This window comes from Lichenostomus cassidix, unplaced genomic scaffold (assembly GCF_008360975.1).
Source record: "Lichenostomus cassidix isolate B80296 unplaced genomic scaffold, HeHo_3.0 HiC_scaffold_38, whole genome shotgun sequence".
Classification (NCBI taxonomy): Eukaryota; Metazoa; Chordata; class Aves; order Passeriformes; family Meliphagidae; genus Lichenostomus; species Lichenostomus cassidix.
The window spans coordinates 148,975-176,542 of record NW_028147440.1 but is presented as its reverse complement, the minus strand read 5'-3'; the positions used below and the strand labels follow the sequence as shown (position 1 = coordinate 176,542).

General features: G+C 42.8%; 3 protein-coding genes and 1 long non-coding RNA gene across 6 annotated transcripts in view; 2 read left to right on the top strand and 2 right to left on the bottom strand.

The window, feature by feature from the left end:
* Window positions 1-2,831: 2,831 nt before the first annotated feature.
* UBE2S (ubiquitin conjugating enzyme E2 S) lies at window positions 2,832-8,819 on the top strand. Its single transcript, XM_085045366.1, has 3 exons — window positions 2,832-2,908; window positions 4,625-4,815; window positions 8,396-8,819. The coding sequence occupies exons 2-3, from the start codon at window positions 4,657-4,659 to the stop codon at window positions 8,723-8,725; spliced, it is 489 nt and encodes a 162-aa protein (XP_084901492.1). The 5' UTR covers window positions 2,832-2,908; window positions 4,625-4,656; the 3' UTR covers window positions 8,726-8,819.
* A 943-nt stretch (window positions 8,820-9,762) lies between these two features.
* Window positions 9,763-10,193, bottom strand: LOC146422840 (uncharacterized). Its single transcript, XR_014847759.1, has 2 exons — window positions 9,931-10,193; window positions 9,763-9,888 (listed from the first exon to the last, which is right to left on the bottom strand). It is a non-coding gene; the product is annotated as an uncharacterized LOC146422840 (long non-coding RNA).
* A 3,255-nt stretch (window positions 10,194-13,448) lies between these two features.
* On the top strand, window positions 13,449-20,256 carry RCVRN (recoverin). Of its 2 annotated transcripts, none has more exons than XM_085045360.1 (4): window positions 13,449-13,624; window positions 15,503-15,888; window positions 17,762-17,873; window positions 20,131-20,256. In XM_085045360.1, exons 2-4 carry the CDS (start codon window positions 15,508-15,510, stop codon window positions 20,214-20,216), a joined length of 579 nt encoding a protein of 192 aa, XP_084901486.1. In that variant the 5' UTR covers window positions 13,449-13,624; window positions 15,503-15,507; the 3' UTR covers window positions 20,217-20,256. The 2 variants fall into 2 exon arrangements, with proteins under 2 accessions (XP_084901486.1, XP_084901485.1); XM_085045359.1 differs by having other exon boundaries at window positions 15,493-15,888.
* A 1,407-nt stretch (window positions 20,257-21,663) lies between these two features.
* Window positions 21,664-27,568, bottom strand: part of RPL18 (ribosomal protein L18) — a 21,804-nt gene continuing 15,899 nt past the window's right edge. The window contains exons 4-8 of one of the 2 annotated variants that reach the window (XM_085045365.1): window positions 27,131-27,229; window positions 26,634-26,648; window positions 25,640-25,748; window positions 23,334-23,403; window positions 21,664-21,777 (exon numbers count right to left, since the gene is read on the bottom strand). In XM_085045365.1, coding sequence (XP_084901491.1) covers window positions 21,702-21,777; window positions 23,334-23,403; window positions 25,640-25,748; window positions 26,634-26,648; window positions 27,131-27,229 — 369 coding nt within the window. In that variant the 3' untranslated portion in view covers window positions 21,664-21,701. Of the gene's footprint in view, window positions 21,778-23,333; window positions 23,404-25,639; window positions 25,764-26,633; window positions 26,649-27,130; window positions 27,230-27,568 lie in introns of both variants that reach the window. The other variant, XM_085045364.1, reaches the window with a different exon arrangement.

The window sequence follows — 27,568 nt, the reverse complement described above, 5'->3', positions numbered from 1 at the left end:
GATTTGGGAGATCCTGAGGTGATTCAGATGTAATTTCGGGAGTTTAAATGAATTTTGAGGTGATTTAGAGAGAATTCGGGGAGTTTTGGGAGGAATTCGGGAGGTTTTTTGGGCTCCTCACCCCAAATTCGGGGTGAATTTAGGGTTTTTTGGGGAAGAATTTGGGGTATTTGTGGGGAATTTCTGGGTTTTGTGGGGAATTTATGGGTTTTGTGGGGAATTTATGGGTTTTTTTGGGGGAATTTATGGGTTTTTTATGGAAAATTTAGGGTTTTTGGGAGGAAAATCAGGTTTTTTTGATTGTAAATTTAGGGTTTCGGTGATGAATTTAGGGTTTTTGTGGGAAAATTTATGGTTTTTTGGGGGAAAATTCAGGTTTTTTGTGAGGAATTAGTGGTTTGGGGTGATAAATTTCTGGGTTTTATGGGGGAATTGAGTGTTTTGTGGGGAATTCAGGGGTTTTTTATTCAAAATTCAGTATTTTTCACACAAAATCCACCAATTTTTTTTGGTTTCTCCCTCAGGAGCCTCGAGGTGGCGCCTGGCAGGTCAGGAACCTCTTCAAACCCCAAAATTTCCCAGTTTTCCCCCAAAATTCCTCATTTTTCCCCCAAAACTCCTCATTTTCCCCCCAAAATTCATATTTTTCCCCCTCAAATTCCTCATTTTTCCCCCAAAATTCCTCATTTCCCCCCAAATTTTATCATTTTCTCCCTAAAACTCATCATTTCCCCCCAAAATTCCTCATTTTCCCCCAAAATTCATCATTTTTCCCCCAAAATTCCTCATTTTCCCTTAAAACTCCTCATTTTCCCCCAAAATTTAAGATTTTCTCCCTAAAACTCATCATTTTTCCCCCAAAGTTTATCATTCCCCCAAAATTCATCATTTCCCCCAAATTTCTCATTTTCCCCCCAAACTCCTCATTTTCCCAAAACTCCTCATTTTGCCCCAAAACTCCTCATTTTCCCCCAAAAATCATTTTCCATCATTTTCCCCAAAATTCCTCATTTTCCCCCAAAATTTCCTCATTTTCCCCCAAAATTCCTATTTTTCCCGAAACTCCTCATTTCCCCAAAATTCATCTTTTTTTCCCCCAAAGTTTATAATTTCCTAAATTTCTCTTTTTTCCCCCAAATTAATCATTTTTTCCCCAAAATTCATTTTCCCCCCAAAATTCATCATTTTTCCCCTTAAATTTCTCCTTTTCCCCCCAAAATTCACCATTTTCTCCCCAAAACTCCTCATTTTTCCCCAAAAATTTATGATTTTCCCCCAAAGTCTCTCATTTTCCCCCAAAATTTCTCATTTTCCCCAAAATTTCTCATTTCTCCCAAAAGTTTTCCCTCATTTTCCCCCAAAATTCCCCATTTTCCCCCAAATTTTTCCTCATTTTTCCCCCAAAATTCCTCATTTTTCTCCCAAAATTCCTCATTTTCCCCCCAAAACTCCTCATTTTCCTCCCAAAACTCCTCATTTTTCCCCCAAAATTCCTCATTTTTCACCCCAAACTCCTCATTTCCCCCCAAAAGTCATCATTTCCCCCCCTAAATTTCCCTAAATCTTTTTTTCCCTAAATTAATCATTTTTCCCCCAAAATTCATCATTTTCCCCTCAAATTTCTCCTTTTCCCAAAAATTCACCATTTTCTCCCAAAACTCCTCATTTTTCCCAAAAAATTTATGATTTTCCCCCCAAAACTCCTCATTTTCCCCCAAAATTTCCCATTTCCCCCAAAATCTCTCATTTCCCCCAAAATTCATCATTTTCCCCCAAGATTTCTTTTCCCCAATTTTCCCCCATTTTCCAATTTCCCCACTTTTCCCCCCAAAACTCCTCATTTTCCTCCCAAAACTCCTCATTTCCCCCCAAAATTCCTCATTTTCCCCCAAAATTCCTCATTTTCCCCCAAAATTCCTCATTTTCTCCCCAAAATTCATCATTTTCCCCCCAAAAGTCCTCATTTTCCCCCAAAATTCCTCATTTTTCCTGAAACTCCTCATTTTCCCCCAAAATTAATCTCTTTTTTCCCCCAAAGTTTATAATTTCCCCCTAAATTTCTCTTTTTTCCCCCAAATTAATCATTTTTTCCCCAAATTCATTTCCCCCAAAATTCATCATTTTCCCCCCCAAAATTTCCCATTTTCCCCCCACACTCCCTCCCAGCCTCAATCAAAACTCCCAATTTTCCCAAAATCTCCGTTTTTCTCCCCAGCAGACGTCGAACGCAGAGAACCTTCCACCCCAAACCCTCAGGCTGCTCTGCAGGGAAGTTTCTCTGCTCACCTCAGACCCTCCTGACGGAATCAAAGTGTTCCCAAACGAGGAGGATGTCACTGATGTCCAGGTGGCCATCGAGGGGCCAGGTAAGGATCCTAAAATATCCTAAAAACATCCAAAAAATCCCAAAATTCACACCTCAGACCCTCCTGACGGAATCAAAGTGATCCCAAATGACGAGGATGTGACAGATGTGCAGGTGGCCATCGAGGGGCCAGGTAGGGACACTAAAAAATCCTAAAAATATCCCAAATTCCCCAAAATTCACACCTCAGACCCTCCTGACGGAATCAAAGTGATCCCAAATGATGAGGATGTGACAGACGTCCAGGTGGCCATCGAGGGGCCAGGTAGGGACCCTAAAAACATCCAAAAAATATCCTAAAAAACCCCAAAATTCCCCAAAATTCACACCTCAGACCCTCCTGACGGAATCAAAGTGTTCCCAAATGATGAGGATGTGACAGACGTGCAGGTGGCCATCGAGGGGCCAGGTAGGGACACTAAAAACCCAAAAAAAATATCCTAAAAAATCCCAAAATTCACACCTCAGACCCTCCTGACGGAATCAAAGTGATCCCCAACGAGGAGGATGTCACTGATGTCCAGGTGGCCATCGAGGGGCCCGGTAGGGACACTAAAAACCAAAAAAAATCCCAAAATTCACACCCAAAAAATCCCAAAATTCACACCTGGAATTCCCTCAAATCTGCTTCTGGTCACAGTTGGGTCTTAGGGCTGAATTTTGGGGTTTTTCGAGCTGAATTTAGGGTGTTTTCACCTAAAATAATCTGATTTTTGAGGAGGAAACCTATAGAAAGTCACTGTAATATTCCAAAAACCCCAAAAATCCCAGGAAAAAACCCAAAAATTCCCACCTGGAATTCCCTAAAGTGTTCCTCAGTGATGAGGATGTGACAGATGTGCAGGTGGCCATCGAGGGGCCAGGTAGGGACACTAAAAAACCCTAAAAAATATCCAAAATTCTCACCTGGAATTCCCTAAAATCCACTTCTGGTCACGGTTGGGTTTTAGGGTTCAATTTTGGGGTTTGAAGGACTGAATTTGGGGTGATTTTGCAGCATTTCGACCCAAAATAATCTGATTTTTGGGGTGTTGAGCTCATGAAAAGTATCCAAAATCCCAAGGATTTCACTAAATTCCCCCCAAAATTATGGGAAAAACCCCAAAATTCAACCCAAAATCCGCTTCTGGTCAGGGTTGGGTTTTAGGGCTGAATTTTGGGGTCTTTAGGGCTGAATTTGGGGTGATTTTTGGGGTGTTTCGACCTAAAATAATCTGATTTTTGAGGAAAAACCTCACAGAAAGTTTCTGTAATATTCCAAGAAACCCCAAAAATTATGGGAAAAATCCCAAATTCAAAGATTTTTTCATTGTTCCTCAACATGTTTCCCCACTTTTAACCAAAATTTCATTTTTTCTCCCCAACCCAGAGGGCATTTTGGGTGTTTTTTAGGGTTTTTTATGGGTTTTTTGGGGTTTTTTATGGGTTTTTGGGGTTTTTTATGGAAGTTTCAGGTTTTAAGGTTTTTTTTTAAATTTTTTCATGGTTTCATCTCTTTTTCCCCCCTTTTAACCAAAATCTCTGTTTTTCTCCCCAAACCCAGAGGGCATTTTGGGGGTTTTTTGGGGGTTTTTTAGGGTTTTTTGGGGGTTTTTAGGGTTTTTTATGGGTTTTTTGTGGGTTTTTTTGGTTGTTTCAGGTTTTAAGGTGGTTTTTTTTTATTTTTTCACTATTTCATCTCTTTTTTCCCCCCCTTTTAACCAAAATCTCATTTTTTCTCCCCAACCCAGAGGGCATTTAGGGTTCAATTTGGGCTTTTTTGGGTTTTTTTTTAGGTTTTTTAATGGTTTTTTGGGGTTTTTTATGGATGTTTCAGGTTTTAAGGTGGTGGTTTTTTTATTTTTTCACTATTTCATCTCCTTTTTCCCCCTTTTAACCAAAATCTCTGTTTTTCTCCCCAAACCCAGAGGGCATTTAGGGTTCAATTTGGGCTTTTTAGGGCTTTTTTTGGGGGTTTTTAATGGTTTTTTTGAGGTTTTTTTTGGTTGTTTCAGGTTTTAAGGTGGTTTTTTTTATTTTTTCACTATTTCATCTCTTTTTCCCCTTTTAACCAAAATCTCTGTTTTTCTCCCCAAACCCAGAGGGCATTTAGGGTTCAATTTGGGCTTTTTTGGGGTTTTTTTATGGGTTTTTAGGGGTTTTTTTGGGGTTTTTTATGGGTTTTTTTTTAATTTCATAATGTTTTTTTTAATTTTTTCATGGTTTCATCTCCTTTTCCCCCCTTTTAACCAAAATCTCCATTTTTCTCCCCAAACCCAGAGGGCACTCCCTACGCCGGAGGGATTTTCCGCATGAAGTTGGTTTTGGGGAAAGATTTTCCTGCTTCTCCCCCAAAGGGGTTTTTCCTCACCAAGATCTTCCATCCCAACGTGGGGCCGAGCGGCGAGATCTGCGTGAACGTGCTCAAGAGGGACTGGAGAGCTGAGCTGGGGCTCAGACACGTCTTGCTGGTGAGTTTGGGGTGAATTCCGGGGATTTTGGGAAAATTTGGGTGGAATTATAGTGATTTACAGTGAAATTCTGGTGAAATTCGGGTGAAATTTGGGGTTTTTGTGGTGAATTTGGGGTGAATTTGGGATCTGAACGTGCTGAAGCGGGACTGGAGAGCTGAGCTGGGGCTGAGACACGTCCTGCTGGTGAGATTGGGGTTGATTTTGGGGTGAATTCCGGGGATTTTGGGAAAATTATAGTGATTTTGGGTGAAATTTGGGTGATTTAGGGTGAAATTACAGTGAATTTATGGTGATTTTGGGGTGAGTTCATGGCGAGATCTGCGTGAACGTGCTCAAGAGGGACTGGAGAGCTGAGCTGGGGCTCAGACACGTGTTACTGGTGAGATTTTGGGGTGAATTCCGGGGATTTTGGGAAAATTTGGGTGATTTTGGGTGAAATTTGGGTGATTTAGGGTGAAATTACAGTGAATTTATGGTGATTTTGGGGTGAATTTGGGATCTGAATGTGCTGAAACAGGACTGGAGAGCTGAGCTGGGGCTGAGACACGTCCTGCTGGTCAGTTTGGGGTGAATTCCGGGGATTTTGGGAAAATTATAGTGATTTACAGTGAAATTCTGGTGAAATTCGGGTGAAATTTGGGCTTTTTGTGGTGAATTTATGGTGATTTTGGGGTGAATTTGGGATCTGAACGTGCTCAAGAGGGACTGGAGAGCTGAGCTGGGGCTGAGACACGTCCTGCTGGTGAGATTTTGGGGTGAATTCTGGGGATTTTGGGAAAATTTGGGTGAAATTTGGGTGAAATTTGGGTGATGTAGGGTGAAATTACAGTGAATTTATGGTGAATTTGGGGTGAATTTGGGATCTGAATGTGCTGAAACAGGACTGGAGAGCTGAGCTGGGGCTGAGACACGTCTTACTGGTGAGATTGGGATTGATTTTGGGGTGGATTCTGGGGATTTTGGGAAAATTTGGGTGATTTTGTGGTGATTTATGGTGAAATTTGGGGTTTTTGGGGTGAATTTGGGATGAGTTCATGGGGAGATCTGTGTGAACGTGCTGAAGCGGGACTGGAGAGCTGAGCTGGGGCTGAGACACGTCCTGCTGGTGAGATTGGGGTGAATTCCAGGGATTTTGGGAAAATTTGGGTGAAATTATGGTGAAATTATAGTGATTTATGGTGAATTTATGGTGATTTTGGGGTGAAATTTGGGGTGAATTTGGGATCTGAATGTGCTCAAGAGGGACTGGAGAGCTGAGCTGGGGCTCAGACACGTGTTACTGGTGAGATTGGGGTTGATTTTGGGGTGAATTCCAGGGATTTTGGGCAATTTTGGGTGAAATTGTGAGGATTTACAGTGAAATTTGGGTGAAATTTGGGGTTTTTGGGGTTAAATTATGGTGATTTTGGGGTGAATTTGGGATCTGAACGTGCTCAAGAGGGACTGGAGAGCTGAGCTGGGGCTGAGACACGTGTTACTGGTGAGATTGGGGTTGATTTTGGGGTGAATTCCGGGGATTTTGAGCAATTTTGGGTGATTTTGTGGTGATTTCAGGTGAAATTCTGGTGAAATTTGGGTGATTTGGGGTGAATTTGGCCATTTTTTGGGGCTACCAAGTGGGATTTTGGTGCCATTTTTGGGTCAATTTTGGAGCTATTTCTTTGAGGATAACCAAGAGGATTTTAGGGTAACTTTTTGGGATTTTGATCAATTTAAATTTAATTTTTTGGGGATTTTCAGACCATCAAGTTTCTCCTCATCCACCCCAACCCCAAATCCACCCTGAATTGGGATTTTGGGGCCATTTTTGGGGTTGTTTTTAGGGTTTTTTAAATCTGTTTTTTTGAGGATAACCAAAGCGACTTTGGGATGATTTTTTATGATTTTGGTGATTCTAAATTTAATTTTTTTGGGTTTTCCAGACCATCAAATGCCTGCTGATCCACCCCAACCCCAAATCAGCCCCATTAATAGTGATTTTTGAGCTCTTTTTTGGGGATAACAATTGGGATTTTGGGGCTGGTTTTTGACTATAACAACCAGGATTTTCAGGATGATTTTGAGATAATTTTTTAGGATTTTTAACAATCTAAAATTTAATTTTTTTATAATTTCAGACGATCAAATGCCTGCTGATCCCCCCCAACCCCGACTCAGCCCTCAATGAGGAAGCATTTTAGGGCCATTTTTGGGGTCATTTTGGGGCTGTTTTTGAAGCTGTTTTTAGGACGACTTTAGGATGATTTTTGGGATAACTTTTTGGGATTTTGGCCAATCTAAAATTTAATTTTTTTGTGTTTCCAGACGATCAAATGCCTGCTGATCCACCCCAACCCCGAGTCAGCCCTGAATGAAGAAGCATTTTGGGCCATTTTTGGGGCTGATTTTTTGACGATAACAATCAGGATTTTTAGGATGATTTTTTAGGATTTTGGTGAATCTAAATCTCTAAATTTTCTATAATTTCAGACGATCAAATGCCTGCTGATCCACCCCAACCCCGAGTTAGCCCTCAACGGGGAAGCATTTTAGGGATAACAATTGGGATTTCTGAGCTGATTTTTTGACGATAACGATCAGGATTTTTAGGATGATTTTTCCTGATTTCAGCCAATCTAAAATTTAATTTTTTTGTGTTTCCAGACGATCAAATGCCTGCTGATCCACCCCAACCCCGAGTCAGTCCTGAACAAGGAAGCGTTTTAGGGCCATTTTTGGGATCATTTTTAGGGCGATTTTAAATCTGTTTTTTTGATGATAACAATCAGGATTTTCAGGATGATTTTTTAGGATTTTGGTGAATCTAAATTTAATTTTTTAATCATTTCCAGACGATCAAATGCCTGCTGATCCACCCCAACCCCGAGTCAGCCCTGAACGAGGAGGGAATTTAGGGATAACAATTGGGATTTTGGGGCTATTTTTGGGATCATTTTTAGGGCGATTTTAAATCTGTTTTTTTGACGATAACAATGAGGATTTTTAGGATGATTTTTTAGGATTTTGGGCATTCTAAATTTAATTTTTTTGTGTTTTCAGACGATCAAATGCCTGCTGATCCACCCCAACCCCGAGTCAGCCCTGAATGGGGAAGCATTTTGGGGCCATTTTTGGGTCATTTTTGGGGCTGTTTTTGAAGCTGTTTTTAGGATGACTTTAGGATGATTTTTAGGATGATTTTTCCTGATTTCAGCCAATCTAAAATTTAATTTTTTTGTGTTTTCAGACGATCAAATGCCTGCTGATCCACCCCAACCCCGAGTCAGCCCTCAATGAGGAAGCATTTTAGGGCCATTTTTGGGATCATTTTTAGGGCTGTTTTTTGACGATAACAATCAGGATTTTTAGGATGATTTTTTAGGATTTTGGTGAATCTAAATCTCTAAATTTTCTATAATTCCAGACGATCAAATGCCTGCTGATCCACCCCAACCCCGAGTCAGCCCTCAATGAGGAAGCATTTTAGGGATAACAATTGGGATTTCTGAGCCGATTTTTTGACGATAACAATGAGGATTTTTAGGATGATTTTTCCTGATTTCAGCCAATCTAAAATTTAATTTTTTTGTGTTTCCAGACGATCAAATGCCTGCTGATCCACCCCAACCCCGAGTCAGCCCTCAACGAAGAAGCTGCCCGCCTGCTGCTGGAGGATTTCTCCTCCTTCGCCTCTCGTGCTCGCCTGCTGACCGAGATCCACGCCCGTGGTGACCCCAGTGGTGACCCCAGGAGTGACCCCAGGACTGACCCCAGCCCCAGGAGTGACCCCCCCGCCGGCCCCTCGGCCCCAAACCCCCCCCAGGGCCACCCCGAGGGTCCTCCTGTCCCCAAGAAGCACGCCGGCGACAGGAAGCTGCCGGCGGGCAAGAAGAAGGGAGACAAGAAACGAGCTCTGCGCAGGCTCTGAGACCCCTGACCCGAATTTGGGGGGGATTGGGGGTCCTAAACCTACCCCTGACCCAAATTTGGGGGGATTGGGGGTCCCAAATAGCCCCCAGACCTAAATTTGGGGAGGGTTGGGGGTCCCAAATAGCCCCCTGACCCAAATTTGGGGGTCCCAAATAGCCCCCTGACCCGATTTGGGGTCAGTTTGGGGTGATTTGGGGTCCCAAATAACCCCCAGACCCAAATTTGGGGAGGGTTTGGGGTCCCAAATAGCCCCCAGACCCAAATTTGGGGGGATTGGGGGTGAGTTTGGGGTCCCAGACTCCATTTTGTGCTCCCAAATAACCCCCAGACCCAAATTTGGGGGTCCTAGAGTTGAGTTTGGGATTTCAAACCACCCCCAGACCCAAATTTATGATCCCAAACCTCCCCCAGACCTGATTTTGGGGGGGATTGGGGGCAATTTGGGGGCCCTAGACCCGATTTTGGGGTCCCAAATAACCCCCAGACCCAAATTTGGGGGGCTTGGGGGTGAGTTTGGGGTCCCTGGGTCGAGTTTGGGGAGGTTTGAAACCCTCAGACCCAAATTCGGGGTGAGTTTGGGGTCCCAAATAACCCCCAGACCTGATTTTGGGGGGAATTCGGGCAAGTTTGGGGTCCCAGACTCGATTTTGGGGTCCCAAACCTCCCCCAGACCCAAATTTGGGGGGATTGGGGGTGAGTTTGGGGTCCCTGGGTCGAGTCTGGGGAGGTTTGAAACCCCCAGACCCAAATTTGGGGTGAGTTTGGGATCCCAAACCCCCCCAGACCCAATTTTGGGGAGGTTTGAAACCCCCAGACTCAGTTTTGGGGTCCCAAACCATCCCCAGACCCAATTTGGAGTCGATTTTGGGGTGTTTGAAAGACCCCAGACCCAAATTTGGGGGGCCTGGAGTCAGTTTTGGGATCCCAAAGTCGATTTTTGGGGAAGCCTGAAACCCCCAGACCCAATTTTGGGATCCCAAATTCCCCCCAGACCCATTTTTGGGACCCCAAAATACACTTTTTGGGACCCCAGATTCTCCCAGACCCATTTTTGGGACCCCAGACCCAAATTTGGGACCCCAAAATCCACTTTTTGGGACCCCAAACCCAATTTTGGGGACCCCAGACCCAATTTTTGGGACCCCAAACCCAAATTTGGGACTCCAAACCCAATTTTTGGGACCCCAGACCCAATTTTGGGACCCCCAGACCCTATTTTGGGGGGAGGGGGAGGGGCAGGAATAACTCACTGATTTTTGGGGGGAGAAGGTGAATTTTGGGGGAATTTTGGGGGTTTTTGGGGTGGGGGGGGCAGGGCTGCCCCTCCCCCGCTAAGTTATTTAAGTTATGGAGGAAAAAAAAAACCCCAAAAAGGTGAGAAATGAACCCAAAAATGAACCCCAAAGAATAAAGGTTTGGTTTTGTAGTGGAGTTTGGGTGAGGGGAGGGGAGGTGGGGACACCTGGGGACACCTGGGGACACCTGGGGACACCTGGGGGACACCTGGGGACACCTGGGGACACCTGGGGACACCTGGAACTCACCTGGGGACACCTTGGGGACACCTGGAACTCACCTGGGGACACCTGAGAGCACTTGGGGACATCTGGGGACACCTTGGGGACACCTGAGAGCACCTGGGGACACTGAAAACGCACCTGGGGACACCTGGAACTCACCTGGGGACACCTGGGGACACTGAAAACACACCTGGAACACACCTGGGGACACCTTGGGGACACTGAGAACTCACCTGGACACACCTGAGAGCACCTGGGGACACCCAAAACACACCTGGGGACACCTTGGGGACACTGAAAACACACCTGGATACACCTGGAACTCACCTGGGGACACCTGAGAGCACCTGGGGACACCTTGGGGACACTGAGAACTCACCTGAAACTCACCTGAGGACATTTGGGGACATTCAGGACTCACCTGGGGACACCTTGGGGACATTAAAGACACACCTGGGGACATCTGAGAGCACCTGGGGACATTAAGAACTCACCTGGACACACCTGGGGACACCTTGGTGACATCTGAGAACACCTGGAGACACCCAAAACACACCTGGGGACACCTTGGGGACAGTGAGAACTCACCTGAAACTCATCTGGGTACAGTGAAAACTCACCTGAGGACACCTTGGTGACACCCAGAGGTCACCTGGGCACACCCAGGACACACCTGGGGTCACCTGAGAACACCTGGGGACATCCAGAGCTCACCTGGGGACATTTGGGGACACTAAGAACTGACCTGGGGTGTCCAAAACTCACCTGGGGACACTCTGGGGACACTTTGGGGACAGTGAGACCACCTGGGGACATCCTGGGGTGTCCAAAGCTCACCTGGGGACATCCTGGACACACCTGGGGACACCAAAACTCACCTGGGGACACTCAGGACACACCTGGGGTGTCTGAAACCCACCTGGGGACACCTTGGGGACACTGAGGACACACCTGGGGACACCTGGATACACCTGAAACTCACCTGGGGACATTTGGGGACATCCTGGGGACACTCAGGACTCACCTGGGGACAATAAGAACTCACCTGGACTCACCTGGGGACACCAAAAGCTCACCTGGACACACCTGGACCCACCTGGGGACATTTGGGGACACCAAGCCCCACCTGGCCCCGCCCAGCCTCACCTGTCCGCCCCTCCCCCTCCCCTCCGCCCCTCCCCCCCTTACACAACCTCCCCTCCCCCCGCCGCTCGCTAATTGGCGATGACGCTAATGAGGATTTGCTAATTAGCGCTGCCCCTCCCCCACCCTGCCATCTGCCGCCAGGGGGGAGGGGCGAGGGGGGAGGGGATTTTGGGGGTTTTTGGAAGGAAATTTGGGGTTTTTTGGGGTTTTTTTGGAAGGAAATTTGGGGTTTTGGGTTGTTTTTGGGGTTTTTGGAAGGGAAATTTGGAGATTTTGGGAGATTTTTGGGGTTTTTGGGTTTGTTTGGAAGGAAATTTGGGGTTTTGGGGGGATTTTGGGCTATTTTTGGGGTTTTTTTGGGTTTTTTTTGAAGGGAAATTTGGAGATTTTGGGAGATTTTTGGGGTTTTTTTGGGTTTGGAAGGGAAATTTGGAGATTTTTGGGGTTTTTTTGAAGGGAAATTTGGAAATTTTGGGTTATTTTTTGGGGTTTCTTTGGATTTGTTTTGGAGGGAAATTTGGAGATTTTGGGTTACTTTTGGGGTTTTTTTGGGGTTGTTTTCAAGGGAATTTTGGGGTTAGTTTTGGGTTTTTTTGGGTTTGTTTGGAAGGAAATTTAGAGTTTTTGGGGGAATTTTGGGGTTTTTTTGGGTTTGTTTTGAAGGGAAATTTGGAGATTTTTGGGTTATTTTTGGGGTTTTTTGGGTTTGTTTCGAAGGGAATTTTGAGGCTTTTTGGGGTTTTTAGGATATTTTATTTGGATTTTGGTAATTTTGGGATTTTCGGGTATTTTTGGAGTTATTTTCAGGGAAGTTTTCCTTCATTTTCGGGTGGTTTTTGGGTATTTTTTCGCACATTTTTCAGTTTCTGAGGCTTTTTTTGGGTATTTTGGGTTTTTGGGTATTTTTGAGGATTTGGGAATATTTTGAGGGGATTTTTTTTAGTTTTTGGGGTATTTTGGGACATTTTTAGGGCATTTGGGGATATTTTTTAGAGTATTCTGGAGCATTTGGGGTTTCTTGAGGTACTTATTTTTTAGGTTTTTTTGGGTTTTTTCTTTGTTTTAAGGAAATTTTGGGGATTTTTTTTGTTGTTTCTTGGCTGCTTTGATTTCTTGGGATATTTTTTGTATTTTTTTGAGTTATTTTGGGTTATTTTTTGCTATTTTTATTTCTTGGTTTATCTCGGGTTGTTTTTTGAGTTTCTCGTTTATTTTCCAGCGGTTTTTGGGTTATTTCAGGTATTTTTCAAGCATTTTCCAAATTTTTTTCCCCATTTTTGGGCTATTTTGATTTCTCGGGATATTTCTGGTGCTTTTCGAGTTATTTTCGGGTTACTTTGGGTATTTTTCGGGTCACTTTGGGTGATTTTAGGGCTGTTTTTATTTCTTATATTTTCTTGGGTGGTTTATTTGAGTTTTTGGTTTATTTCAGGTATTTTTCGGGGTTATTTCGGGTGGTTTTCAGGGGTTTTTTTGGGTTAGTTTGGGTATTTTTGGGGTGTTTTTTTTTCGGGGTTATTTTTTGGGGGTTTTCTGGGTTTTTTGGGGGTTATTTAGGGTGTTTTGGTTTTGGGGTTTTTTTGGGGGTTATTTCAGGGTTTTTTGGGTTTTTTTCAGGTGTTTTTCGGGTGTTTTTTGGGGTTATTTTGGGGTTTTTGGGGTTTTTTTCAGGGTTATTTCGGTTGTTTTGCTTTTTGGGGTTATTTTGGGGTTTTTTCGGGTGTTTTTTGGGGTTATTTTGGGTGGTTTTTGGGGTTTTTTTGGGGTTAGTTCAGGTATTTTGGGGATTTTTTGGGTGTTTTGTTTTTCAGGGTTATTTTTTGGGCTTTTTTGGGATTATTTCAGGTGTTTTTTGGGGTTATTTCGGGTGGTTTGGGTTTGGGGGGTTTTTTGGGGTTATTTCAGGGTTTTTTTGGGGTTATTTCGGGTGTTTTTCGGCTGTTTTTTGGGGTTATTTCGGGTATTTTTGGGGTTTTTCTCGGCGGGATTTCCCCTCCCCGCCCCTCCCCCACCCCACGTGCCGCTCAGCCCAAATCCCCTTCGCCCCTCCCCCACCCCAAATCCCCCAAATCCCCCAAAATCCCAATAAAAACCCCAATTGGGATCTCCGGGCAGAGCAGAGCCCAGCTGAGCTTCCTCACCTCCTCATCCTCAGTCAGAACCTCCCAGAACCTTCCAGAACCTTCCAGAACCTCCCAGAACCTTCCAGAACCTTCCAGCCGAATTTTCCCGTAAGAACCTCAGAGAGCTTCAGCTTCATCCTCCTCTTCCTCATTCTGGGATTTGGGATTTTCCTCATTTTTGGGGTTTTGGGATTTTCCTCTTCCTCGTTTTTTGGGATTTTCCTCATTTTTGGGATTCAGGATTTTCATTTTTGGGGATTCTGGGATTTTCCTCCTCCTCGTTTTTGGGGTTTTGGGATTTTCCTCTTCCTCATTTTCGGGGATTTTCCTCATTTTTGGGATTCAGGATTTTCATTTTCGGGGATTCTGGGATTTTCCTCGATTTTGGGGTTTTGGGATTTTCCTCCTCCTCGTTTTCGGGGATTCCAGGATCTTTTCCAGCCACAGTTTTCGGGATTTTCCTCTTCCTCAGTTTTGGGTTTGGGATTTTCTTCGGTTTTGGGGATTCAGAATCTTCTTCCTCCTTGTTTTTGGGGATCCCAGGATTTTCCTCTTCCTCGTTTTTGGGATTCTGGGATCTTCTTCATCCTCATTTTTGGGGTTTGGGATTTTCTTCATCGTTTTTGGGGATTCCAGGATCTTCTTCTTCCTCGTTTTTGGGGTTTAGGATTTTCTTCATTGTTTTTGGGGATTCCAGGACTTTCCATCCTCACTTTTGGGGGATTCTGGGATTTTTCTTCCTCCTCAGTTTTTGGGGATTCAGAATTTTTTTCTCCCTCAGTTTTGGGTTTGGGATTTTCTTCTTCCTCGTTTTTGGGGTTCAGGATTTTCCTCCTCCTCATTTTCAGGGTTTGGGATTTTCTTCAGCCTCGATTTGGGTTTGGGATTTTCCTCTTCGTTTTTGGGGAATTCTTGGATTTTCTTCTTCCTCGGTTTTGGGGACTCCAGGATTTCCTTCATCCTCCTTTTCAGGGTTTTGGGATCTTTCTCCTCCTCATTTTTGGGTCCAAAACCTTCCTTTTCCTCCACATTTTTTGGGTCAAGAACCTTCTTCCTCCTCGTTTTGGGATCCAAACCCTTCATTTCCCACATTTTTGAGTCCAAACCTTCATTTTCCTCCCCATTTTTGGCTCCAAAACCTTCGTTTTCCTCCCCATTTTTTGCATCCAGACCCATTTTCCTCCCCATTTTTCTCTCTAAAACCCTTTTTTCCTCCATTTTCCCCTCCAGATTTCCTCCTACTCCCCATTTCTGGCTCCAAACCTTCATTTTCCCACCCCATTTGTGGCTCCAAACCCTCCATTTCCACCACATTTTTGGCTCCAAACCCTTAATTTTCCTCCCCATTTTTGGTTCCAAACCTTCCATTCTCCCACTACATTTTTGGCACCAAACCCTCTATTTCCCACCACATTTCAGGACCCAAAACCTCCATTTTCCTCCCCATTTCTGGCTCCAAACTTTCATTTTCCTCCACATTTTGAGATCCAAAACTTTCCTCTTCCTCCCCCTTTTTGGCTCCAAACCCTTCATTTTCCTCCCCATTTTTTGGCTCCAAACCCTCTATTTCCCACCGTATTTCAGGACCCAAACTCTCCATTCTCCACCACATTTTTGGGTCCAAAACCTCCTTTTTCCTCCCCATTTTTGGCTCCAAAACCTTAATTTCCACCCCATTTTTTGCTCCAAACCCTCCATTCTCCACCCCATTTTTGGCTCCAAAACCTTTTACCTCCACATTTTGGGATCCAAAACTTTCCTCTTCCTCCCCATTTTTGGGTCCAAACCTTCATTTCCCACCACATTTCCAGGTCCAAACCCTCCATTTTCCTCCCATTTTTCTCCCTAAAACCCTCTTTTCCCCCCATTTTTGGCTCCAAAACCTTCACTTTCCTCCCCATTTTTTGCATCCAGAACCGTTTTCTCCTCATTTTTCTCCCTAAAACCCTAAATTTCCCCCGTTTCTCCCCCTCCAGGCTCCCCCAGCCGCCATGGGCAACGCCAAGAGCGGCGCCCTGTCCAAGGAGATCCTGGAGGACCTGAAGACGTCGACGCGCTACTCGGAGGAGGAGCTGTGCCGCTGGTACGAGAGCTTCCAGAAGCAGTGTCCCGACGGCCGCATCAGCCGCGCCGAGTTCGAGAAGATCTACGGGAACTTCTTCCCCAACTCCGACCCGCAGGGCTACGCCAGACACGTCTTCAGGAGCTTCGACACCAATGATGACGGAACTCTGGATTTTCGGGAATACATCATCGCGCTGCACCTGACGTCGTCGGGGAAAACCCACCTGAAGCTGGAGTGGGCGTTCTCGCTCTTTGATGTGGATCGGAACGGGGAGATCAGCAAGAGCGAGGTGCTGGAGATCATCACGGTGAGTTTGGGAATTCAGGAATTTGGGATTTATTTGGGGTTTGGAATGGAGGATTTGGGGTTTGGCGTTTTCCCTCTTTGACGTGGATCGGAACGGGGAGATCAGCAAGAGTGAGGTGCTGGAGATCATCACGGTGAGTTTGGGAATTCAGGAATTTGGGAATTATTTGGGGTGAAAATGAAGGATTTGGGGTTTGGGGTTTGGCGTTCTCGCTCTTTGACGTGGATCGGAACGGGGAGATCAGCAAGAGTGAGGTGCTGGAGATCATCACGGTGAGGAAATCCATAAATTTGGGAGTTTTTTGGGATTTGGGGTTTGGGGTTTGGCGTTTTCACTGTTCAATGTGGATCGGAATGGGGAGATTAGCAAGAGCGAGGTGTTGGAGATCATCACGGTGAGGAAATCCAGAAATTTGGGGTTAAAATACAGAATTTGGGGTTTGGGAATTCAGGATTTGGGGTTTGGAATGGAGGATTTGGGGTTTGGGGTTTGGCATTCTCCCTCTTTGATGTGGATCAGAACGGGGAGATTAGCAAGAGTGAGGTGTTGGAGATCATCACGGTGAGGAAATATAGAATTTGGGATTTATTTGGGAATTATTTGGGGTGGAAATTCAGGATTTGGGGTTTGGGATCATGGGAATCAGGAGATCAGCAAGAGCGAGGTGTTGGAGATGATCACAGTGAGGAATTCGGGATTTTGGGAATTATTTGGGAATTATTTAGGATTTGGGAATTTGGGATTTGGGGATTGTGGGACTGGGAGGATCCAACCATGGGGAGAGAGAGAGATCCCAAAAACTCTGGAGATCCCAAAAAACATCGAGATCCAAAAAAAAACTGGAATTCCTGGGAATGTTGGGAATTCCCATGGGGCTCTGCGGGGTGGGGGAGGGCTCTCTGCTCTCTGCCCCCTCCCCCTCCCTCCCCTCCCCCTCCCCCTCCCCCCCAATTAACCCCAAAGCTAATTGGCTTTGCCCCTCCCCCACCCCCCAATCCCGGATTTCCAAATCCGGATGGAAAATCCCGCGGGGGGGGAGGGGCGGTGGGGGGAGGGGCGCCTTAAGGAGCTTAATCCCCTCCCCCACCCCGAGCCGCTGAGATTTGGGGGTTTTGGGGTTATTTGGGGGTCTTTGGGGCTATTTTGGGATCTTTGGGGCTATTTTGGGGTCTCAGACTCATTTTGGGATCTTTGGGGTCATTTTGGGGTCCTTGAGGTCATTTTGGGGTCTTCAGGCTCATTTTGAGGTTCATTTTGGGATCTTCAGGCTAATTTTTGGGGTTATTTGGCTCATTTTGGGGTCAATTTTTGGAATCTTCAGGCTCATTTTGGGGTCCTTGGGGCTTTTTTGGGGTCCTCGAGCTCATTTTGGGGTCACTTTTGGGGTCCTTGGGGTCATTTTGGGATCCCCCGGGTCTGTTTTGGGGTCCATTTTGGGGTCTCAGACTCATTTTGGGGTCACTTTTGGGGTCCTTGGGGTCATTTTGGGATCCCCCGGGTCTGTTTTGGGGTCCCTTTTGGGGTCTCAGACTCATGTTGGGGTCGATTTTGGGGTCCTGGAGCTCATTTTGGGATCCCCAGAATCGTTCTTTGGGGTTTCTGATGGATTTTGGGATCTTCAGAGCCATTTTTGGGGTGTTTCTGACGGATTTTTGGGTTTTCCAGCCCCATTTTTTGGGGTTTCTGACAGATTTTTGGGGTTTCCAGCCCCATTTTTGGGGTTTCTGACAGATTTTTGGGGTTTCCAGCCCCATTTTTGGGGTTTCTGACAGATTTTTGGGTTTTCCAGCCCCATTTTTTGGGGTTTCTGACAGATTTTTGGGTTTTCCAGCCCCATTTTTTGGGGTTTCTGACGGATTTTTGGGTCCCACAGGCGATTTTCCGGATGATTCCACCCGAGGAGCAGAAATCTCTTCCCGAGGATGAAAATTCTCCCCAGAAAAGAGCTGACAAGCTCTGGGCTTATTTCAAGAAGGGCGAAAACGGTGAGGAAACCCCGAAAACATCCCAAAAACATCCCGAAATTTATCCCAAATTTATCCCAAATCCGCCCCGAATCACCCCGAAAAAACTGCACCAAAAAAACACTAAAAAACCCAAAAAAATCCCGAAAAACCTGTGCTTAAAACACCCAAAAAATCCTTAAATTCATCCCAAATCCACCCCAAAATTCATCCCAAATCTACCCAAATCCACCCCAAAAAAATCACACAAAAAACCCTAAAAAAACCCTAAAAAACCCAAAAAAAATCCCACAAAAAATCCCAAAATTCCTGCACCTTAAAACCTCACAAAACCCTAAAATAATCCCAAAAACTTCCTGGTTTAAAACCCAAAAAAACTCCTGAAATAATCCCAAAAACCTCACGCCTTAAAAACCCTAAAAGCCCTAAAAAAACCCCAAAAATGCCAAAAAAACCCTTTAAATAATCCCAAAACTCTCGTGCCTAAAAATCAACAAAAAAACCTTAAATAACCCCGAAAACCTTGTGCTTTAAAACCCAAAAAAATTATAAAAAACCCCAAAAAATCTGCGCTTTAAAGTCCCCCAAAAAACCCTTAAATAACCCTAAAAATCTCGTGTTTTTAAGTCCCAAAAACCCTAAAATAATCCCCGAAAAAACCTCAAAAATTCCCAAAATTCCTCCAAAATTCCCCCAAAATTCCCCCCAGAAACTTCACAATTTCACCACTTTAAAAAAACCCCAAATCCCCTCAAAATCCCTAAAAATGTCACAATTTCCCCCAAAATTTCCTCCCCTGACACCCAAAAATTTTGGGATTTCACCCCAAATTTTGGGATTTCTAACCCCAAATTTTTCCCCCAAAATCATCACCTGAACTCTCCCAAAATTCCCCCAAATCTCCTCAAAATCACTCTAAATTTCCCATAAAATCACCCCAAATTTCCTCCCCATGACCCCAAAAATTCGGGGATTTCTCCCAAAATATTTTGGGATTTTTACCCAAATTTGGGGATTTTTATCCCAAATTTTAGGGGATTTTTAACCCAAATCTTCCCCCCAAAAATCACCCTAAAATCACCCGAAATTTCCCCCAAAATTTCCTCCCCTGAACCCCAAAACTTTCAGGATTTTTCCCTAAAAATTTCAGGATTTTCCCCCGAAATTTTTCAGGATTTTTACCCCAAAAATATTAGGAATTTTACCCCAAATTTTGGGATTTTTAACTCAAATTTTCCCCCAAAAAATCATTCCAAAATCCCCTAAAATCCCCTAAATTTCCTCCCCTGAAACCCAAAAAATTCAGGATTTTCCCCTAAAAATTTCAGGATTTTCCCAAATTTGGGGATTTTTCAAAAAAAATTTCAGGATTTTTCCCCAAATTTTGGGATTTTTAACCCAAATTTCCCCCCCAAAAATCATCCCAAAATCCCCTAAATTTCCTCCCCTGAACCCCAAAAATTTGGGGATTTTCCCCTAAAAATTTCGGGATTTTTCCCCAAATTTTGGGATTTTTTAACCCAAATTTTCCCCAAAAAAAATCATCCCAAAATCCCCTAAATTTCCTCCCATGAGCTACAAAAATTTGGGGATTTTCTCTAAAAATTTCAGGATTTCTCCCCCAAAATTTGGGGATTTTTCCCTAAAAATTTTCAGGATTTTTCCCCAAATTTTGGGATTTTTAACCCAAATCTTCCCCCAAAAAAATCATCTCAAAATCCCCTAAATTTCCTCCCCTGAAACCCAAAAATTTGGGGATTTTTCCCAAAAAATTTTGGGATTTTTCCCTAAAAATTTCAGGATTTTTCCCTAAAAATTTTCAGGATTTTTACCCCAAATTTTGGGATTTTTAACCCAAATCTTCCCCCCAAAAAAATCATCCCAAAATCCCCTAAATTTCCTCCCCTGAAACCCAAAAATTTGGGGATTTTCCCTAAAAATTTCAGGATTTCTCCCCCAAAACTTCGGGATTTTTCCCAAAAAAATTTCAGGATTTTTCCCCAAATGTTAGAATTTTTAACCCAAATTTTCCCCAAAAAAATCATCCCAAAATCCCCTAAATTTCCTCCCCTGAAACCCAAAAATTTCAGGATTTTCCCTAAAAATTTCAGGGTTTCTCCCCCAAAATTTGGGGATTTTTCAAAAAAAATTTCAGGATTTTTCCCCCAAATTTCGTGTTTTTTCCCAAAAATTTCGTGTTTTTTCCCCAAATTTCAGTTTTTTCCCCCAAATTTCACGTTTTTTACCAAAATCTCCCGTTTTCTCCCCAAATCCGCAGACAAGATCGCCGAGGCAGAGTTCATCGACGGCGTGATGAAGAACGACGCGATCATGAGGCTGATCCAATACGAACCCAAAAAATGAGGAAAAAAACCCAAAATTTGGGAAAAACCCAAAGAGTGGGGAAGGGCGGGGAGGGGGGGAGGGGAAATAAAGGAAATCCCCCCAGCTGTGTGTTGGTTTTGGGGCCAAAAATGGGCATTTTGGGCAATTTGGGGGGAAAAATGGAAGTTTTGGGGGGAAAAATGGATTTTTGAGAGGAGGAAAATTGGGATTTTTTGGGGGGAAAAAATGGAAATTTTTTTGGGAAAAATGGATTTTTTTAGAGGAGGAAAATTGGGATTTTTTGGGGGGAAAAAAGGAGATTTTGGGGGAAAAAATGGAAATTTTTGAGGGAAAAAATGGATTTTTAGGAGGAGGGAAATTAGGGTTTTTAAAGAAAAAAAGGGATTTTTTGGGGGTGGAAACTGGAGTTTTTGAGGGGAAAAAATGGAAATTTTTTTGAGGAAAAATGGAAATTTTTGAGGGAAAAATGGAAATTTTTTTGGGGGAAAAAGGGTTTTTTTGGGGGAATTAAAAGGGGAAAATTTGAGGGATTTTTAAGGGAAAAAAAGGATTTTTTGGGGTGGAAATTGGGGTTTTTAAGGGGAAATCAAAAGGATTTTAAGGGGGGAAAAAGGGTTTTTATGGGCAATTTTAAGGGGGAAATTTTAGATTTCTTTAAGGAGAAAAAAAGGATTTTTAAGGGAGGAAAATGTTGGGGGGAAGTTGGGAGTTTTGGGGAGAAAAAAGGATTTTTTTGGGGAAAAAAAGGAGATTTTTTTGGGGAAAAAAAGGGATTTTTTAGGGTGGAATTTCCCATAATTAACCTGATTTTTAGGACATTTTAGGACATTTCTGGGTGATTTTTTGGGGTTGAATTTCTCCCATTAAAGCCAATTTTTGGTGCAATTTCAGCACTTTTTGGGTCACAATTTCTCCCAGTAAAGCTGAATTTTTAGGACAATTTCAGTATTTTTTGGGTCATTTTTTTAGGGTTTTTTCAGATGAAATTTCCCCTGATAAACTGAATTTTTGGGGCATTTTTGGGTCGATTTTTTTGGGTTTTTTTCAGATGGAATTTCCCCCAATAATTAGAATTTTTTGGCCATTTTTGGGTGGATTTTTTGGGGTTTTTTTCAGATGAAATTTCCCCCAATAATTTGTATTTTTTTGACATTTTTGGGTCATTTTTTGGGGTTTTTTCAGATGAAAGTTCCCCCAATAAACTGAATTTTTGGGTCAATTTTTAAGGGTTTTTTCAGACGAAATTTCCCCCAATAAATTGAGGTTTTGGGGCATTTTTGGGTCGATTTTTTGGGGTTTTTTCAGATGAAATTTCCCCCAATAAATTGAATTTTTTGGCCATTTTTAGGTCGATTTTTTTAGGGTTTTTCAGGTTTGAATTTCCCCCAATAATTTGAATTTTTTGGGCCATTTTTGGATGGATTTTTTCGGGTTTTCCTGTGTGTTTCTCATCACTCAGAGGCAGTTTTTGGTGTGAAAATTGGGTTTTTATTGGTTTTCCCCTCAGTTCTTGTATCCTCTGCTGGCTCTTCTGCCCCGAGCTCGCTCGAACTTGGGGCCCTTGGAGCGAACGTAGGGCCTGGGGGGAGATTTGGGGTTAGAAATGAGGGAAAAAAACCCAAAAATGGGGAAAAAACCCCAAAAATGGGGAAAAAACCCCAAAAATGGGGAAAAAAACCCAAAATGGGGCAGAAAACCCCAAAAGTGAAACAAAAAACTCAAAAAATGGGGCAGAAAACCCCAAAAAATGGGCAAAAAACCCCAAAAAATCAAAGCCAGGAACCCCAGAAATCCCAAAATCCCACAAAATCAAACCAAAGAATCCCAAAAACCCCAAAAAATTAAACTCAAGAACCCCAAAATGCAAAAAAATCAACCCAGAAATCAAAACAAAAAAAAATCAAATCAAGAAATCCCAAAAAATCAAACCCAGGAACCCCAAAAGCTAAAAAATCAAACCCAGGAATCCCAAAAACCCAAAATTTCAAACCCAGGAATCCCAAAATAAAAATGTATCATCCCAGGAATCCCAAAATCCCAAAAAATTAAACCCAGAAAACCCAAAAACCCCAAAAATCAAACCCAGAAACTCCAAAATCCCCAAAAAATCAAACCCAGGAATCCCAAAACCCAAAAATATTTCCCAAAATCCCATCAATTCCCCCCAAATTCCTCCAGGATCTCCAAAATCCCGTGAATTCCCAAAAATCCCCCAAATTTCCCCCAAAGTCACAACCAGGACTCCCAAAAATCCCCTAAATCTCCCCTAAAAATTCCCTTTAAAATCCCCCAAACCTCAAATTTCCCCCAAAATCCCCAAATTTTGCCACAAAATCCCATAAATCTCCCCAAGAATTCTCCCAAAACCCCAAAAATCCACCAAGAAATCCCCAATTTTCCCCCAAAAAAACCCTAAATTCCCTCCAAACTCCTCATAAACTCACCCCAAACCCCACAAATCTCCCAAATTTTCCCAAAAAAATCCCATAAATTCCCTTTAAAATCCCCCAAACCCCAAAACTTCCCCCCAAATGCCATAAAATTCTGCCCCAAAATCCCCAAATTTCCCCAAATCCCCATAAAAATCCCCAAAATCCCATCAATTGCCCCAAAATCCCCAACTTTTGCCCCAAAATCTCATAAATCTCCCCAGGAATTGCCCCAAAACCCCAAAAATCCACCAAAAAATCCCAAATTTCCCCCCAAAACCCCAAAATTCTCCAAATTCCCCATAAAATCCCCCAAACCCCACAAATCCCAAAATTTCCCCAAAACCGAAATTTCCCCAAAATTCCCCTAAAATCCCATGAATCTCCCTAAGAATTCCTCCAAAACGCAAAATCCAGCAAAAAATCCCCAAATTTCCCCAAACCCTAAATTCTCCCAAATTCCCCATAAAATCCCAAATCCCCCAAAAATCCCATAATTTCCCCAAATCCCATAAATCTCCCCAAGAATACTCCCAAAACCCCAAAATCCCCAATTTCTCCCCAAAATCCCCAAATTTTGCCCCAAATTCCCTCCAAATTCACCCACAATTCCCCATAAAATCCCCCAAACCCCACAAATCCCCCAAATTTCCCCAAATCCCCCAAATTTCCCCAAAATCCCATAAATTTCCCCCAAATCCCATACTTGGTGTGGCTGTGAGGAGTTCCCGGCGCTTTGCCGAAGTGTCGATAAACCTCCCGAGCCTTGCGAGGGCCTGAGGGGAAAATGGGGAAAAAATGGGATTTTGGGGAAATTTGGGGGAAAATTGGGGATTTTGGGGATCATTTTGGGGATTTGGGGGAAAAAACGGGATTTTAAATGGGGATTTTGGGAAAAAATGAGGATTTTGGGGGAAAGTGGAGATTTGGGGAAAATGAGGATTTTAGGGAAATTTGGGGGAATAATTTGGGGATCATTTGGGGATTTGGGGGAAAAAATTGGGGGAAAAATTTGGGGTGGGAAAGAAGTTTAAGGGGAAAAAGTATTAATGGGGAAAAATTAATTTTGGGGGAAAAGTGAGATTTAAGGGAAAAAATGGATTTTGAAATTTAGGGAAATTGGGAATTTTGGGGTCATTTGGGGATTTGGGGAAAAATTGAGAGGAAAAAATGGGGATTTTAGGGAAAATGGGAAATTTGGGGGAAAATGGGGATTTTGAAATATGAGGATTTTGGGGAAAAACAAGGATTTTGGGGAAAGTGGAGATTTAAAGGGAAAATGGGATTTTAGAATGTGGGAATTTAGGGATATTTGGGGATTTTGGGGATTTGGAAAATGAGGAAAATGAGGATTTTGGGGAAAATTGAGGGGAAAATTGAGGATTGTGAGAATAATTTGAGGGATTTGGGGAAAATGAAAAATGGGGATTTAAGGAAAAAATGGTGATTTTTGGGGGGAAATGGTGATTTCAGAAGGAAAAATGAGGTATTTTGGGGGAAAATTTGAAGATTTAGGGGAAAAAATTGGGAAATTTGGGGGCAACATTTGGGGATTTGGAGGGGAAATTTGGGAGGGAAATGGGGATTTTGGGAAAATATGGGGAATTTGGGATAATTTAGGGGATTTGGGGGGAAAAACGGGGATTTGAAGGGAAAAAATGGGGATTTTGGAGGAAAATGGGGATTTTTTGGGGAAAAATTAGGATTTGAAGGAAAAATTAATTTAAGGGAAAATTTAAGGGAATTTTGGGGAAACTTGAGTGGAACTTTGGGGTAATTTGCTGTAATTTGATGATAATTTCACTGCAATTTTAGGGATTTTTTAATGATGTATTTGGTGATTTTTTGGGAATTTTTTCAGTGATTTCCTCTGAGGTTTTTGGGGTAATTTGGGGTTTTTCCTTTGCCCTTTTGGGGTCGTTTTGGAATAATTTTATGACCATTCCACTTCAATTTTGGGGATTTTTTTGGGTGTTTTTTGCACAATTTTTTTCCAAGATTTTTTTGGTGATTATTTGGTGATCTTTTCGGGTTAATTTTGGGGTTTTTGGGGTTAAATTTGCTATAATTTCACTGATTTTTTCGGGATTTTTTCGGGATTTTTTGGGGAATTTTCCAGCCATTTTCTCTGGGGATTTTTTTGGGTTAAATTTAGGATATTTAGGGTTTTTCCTCACCTGAGAGCAGCACTGTCCCCTTGCCCTTGGGGGTCATTTTGGGTTAAATTTAATGTAATTTCACTGATTGTTTTGGGATTTTTGGGGGATTTTTTCAGGAATTTTTAGGGAAGTTCTCTGGGGATTTTTTTGGGTTAAATTTAGGATATTTTGGGGTTTTTCCTCACCTGAGAGCAGCACTGTCCCTTTGCCCTTGGGGCTCATTTTGGGACAATTTAATGTAATTTTATCATAATTTCACTGATTTTTTTGGGATTTTTGGGGGATTTTTTGGGGGATTTTCAGGGATTTTTCTGGGGATTTTTCTGGGGATTTTTTTGGGTTAAATTTAGGATATTTTGGGGTTTTTCCTCACCTGAGAGCAGCACTGTCCCCTTGCCCTTGGGGCTCATTTTGGGTTAATTTATTATAATTTCACTGATTTTTTGGGGATTTTTTGGGGATTTTTTCAGGAATTTTTAGGGAAGTTCTCTGGGGATTTTTTTGGGTTAAATTTGGGGGTTTTTAGGTTTTTCCTCACCTGAGAGCAGCACTGTCCCCTTGCCCTTGGGGGTCATTTTGGGTTAAATTTATCATAATTTCACTGATTTTTTTGGGATTTTTGGGGGATTTTTTCCAGAGATTTTTCTGGGGATTTTTTTGGGTTAAATTTAGGATTTTTTGGGGTTTTTCCTCACCTGAGAGCAGCACTGTCCCCTTGCCCTTGGGGGTCATTTTGGGTTAAATTTATCATAATTTCACTGATTTTTTTGGGATTTTTGGGGGATTTTTTCCAGAGATTTTTCTGGGGATTTTTTTGGGTTAAATTTAGGATATTTTGGGGTTTTTTCCTCACCTGAGAGCAGCACTGTCCCTTTGCCCTTGGGGGTCACCATGGCCAGCTGGTCAAAGGTCAGAATTGAACCTCCAGACTTGAGAATTCGAGTTCTGGCGCCGCGAGTGACTCTGAGAGCACAGAGCTGAAAATACAAAATAATCAGCCCAAAATTAGCCAAAATCACCTGAAATCACCCAAAATCAGTGACCCTGAGAGCACAGAGCTGAAAAAATGGGAAATTAACCCAAAAATGAACCAAAATCACCTGAAATCACCCCAAAATCACCCAAAATCAGTGACCCTGAGAGCACAGAGCTGGAAATGCAGAAAATCAGCCCAAAATTAGCCAAAATCACCTGAAATCAGCCCAAAATCAGTGACTCTGAGAGCACAGAGCTAAAATACAAAATAATCAGCCCAAAATTAGCCAAAATCACCCAAAATCAGTGACCCTCAGGGCACAGAGCTGAAAAAATGGGAAATTAACCCAAAATTTAACCAAAATTATCCAAAATCAGTGACTCTCAGGGCACAGAGCTGAAAATGCAGAAAAATCAGCCCAAAATTAGCCAAAATCACCTGAAATCAGCCCAAAATCACCCAAAATCAGTGACCCTGAGAGCACAGAGCTGGAAATAGAGAAAATCAGCCCAAAAATTAGCCAAAATCATCTGAAATCAGCCCAAAATCAGTGACTCTGAGAGCACAGAGCTGAAAATAGAGAAAATCAGCCCAAAAATTAGCCAAAATCACCTGAAATCAGCCCAAAATCAGTGACCCTGAGAGCACAGAGCTGAAAAAAGGGGAAATTAATCCAAAAATGAACCAAAATCACCTGAAATCAGCCCAAAAATCAGTGACCCTCAGGGCACAGAGCTAAAAACCAAAAAATTAACCCAAAATTAGCTGAAATCAGCCTAAAATAACCCAAAATCAGTGACCCTGAGAGCACAGAGCTGGAAATGCAAAAAATTAACCCAAAAATTAACCAAAATAACCCAAAATCAGTGACCCTGAGGGCACAGAGCTGGAAACACAGGAAATTAACCCAAAAATCAACCAAAATCTGGCAAAAAAATCACCACAAAAATATCCCAAAATCAGCCAAAATCAACCTCAAAAATTACCCAAAATCAGCCCAAAAACCACCTAAAACCCACCCAAAATTAGCCTAAAAATCACCCAAAATTAGCCCCAAAATCACCTAAAAATAATCCAAACTTAGTCCAAAAATCACCCAAAATTACCCAAAAAATCACCCAAAATCAACCCTCAAATCACCCAAAATCAGCCCAAAAATGAACCAAAATCAGCCCAAAAATCAAATCCACCCTGAATTCCCCAAAAACCCCCAAAATTCAAAAAACCCCAAAACTTCCCCTTATAAAAACCCCAAAAATAAAAAAAAACCCCAAAAATTTGAAGAAAAACCACTTAAAAACCCCAAAATTCCCCAAATCCACCCTGAATTTCCCCAAATTTCCCAAAATCCCCAAATTTGGGTCAAACCTTGAGTTTGGGCACCTCCTGGATCCTGACATCGTCTGTCACTGTCCCAACAACCACTGCAGTTTTGTCACCTCGGCCAGGTTTCTTCATCATCCTGATCTGGGAGGGAAAAAATCCCAAAAAATACCAAAATTCCATGGGAATGAACCCAAAAATTCCTGGGAATGAACCCAAAAATTCCTGGGAATGAACCCAAAAATCTGGGAGAGGAAATCCCAAAAAATACCAAAATTCCATGGGAATGAACCCAAAATTCTGGGAGGGAAAATCCCAAAAAATACCAAAATTTGGGGGGAAAAAAACAAAAAAATTGGGGAAATTCACCCTAAAATTCCTGGGAATTAACTCAAAAATCTGGGAGGGAAAATCCCAAAATATACCAAAATTCCATGGGAATGAACCCAAAATATTGGGGGAATTCACCCAAAAATCTGGGGA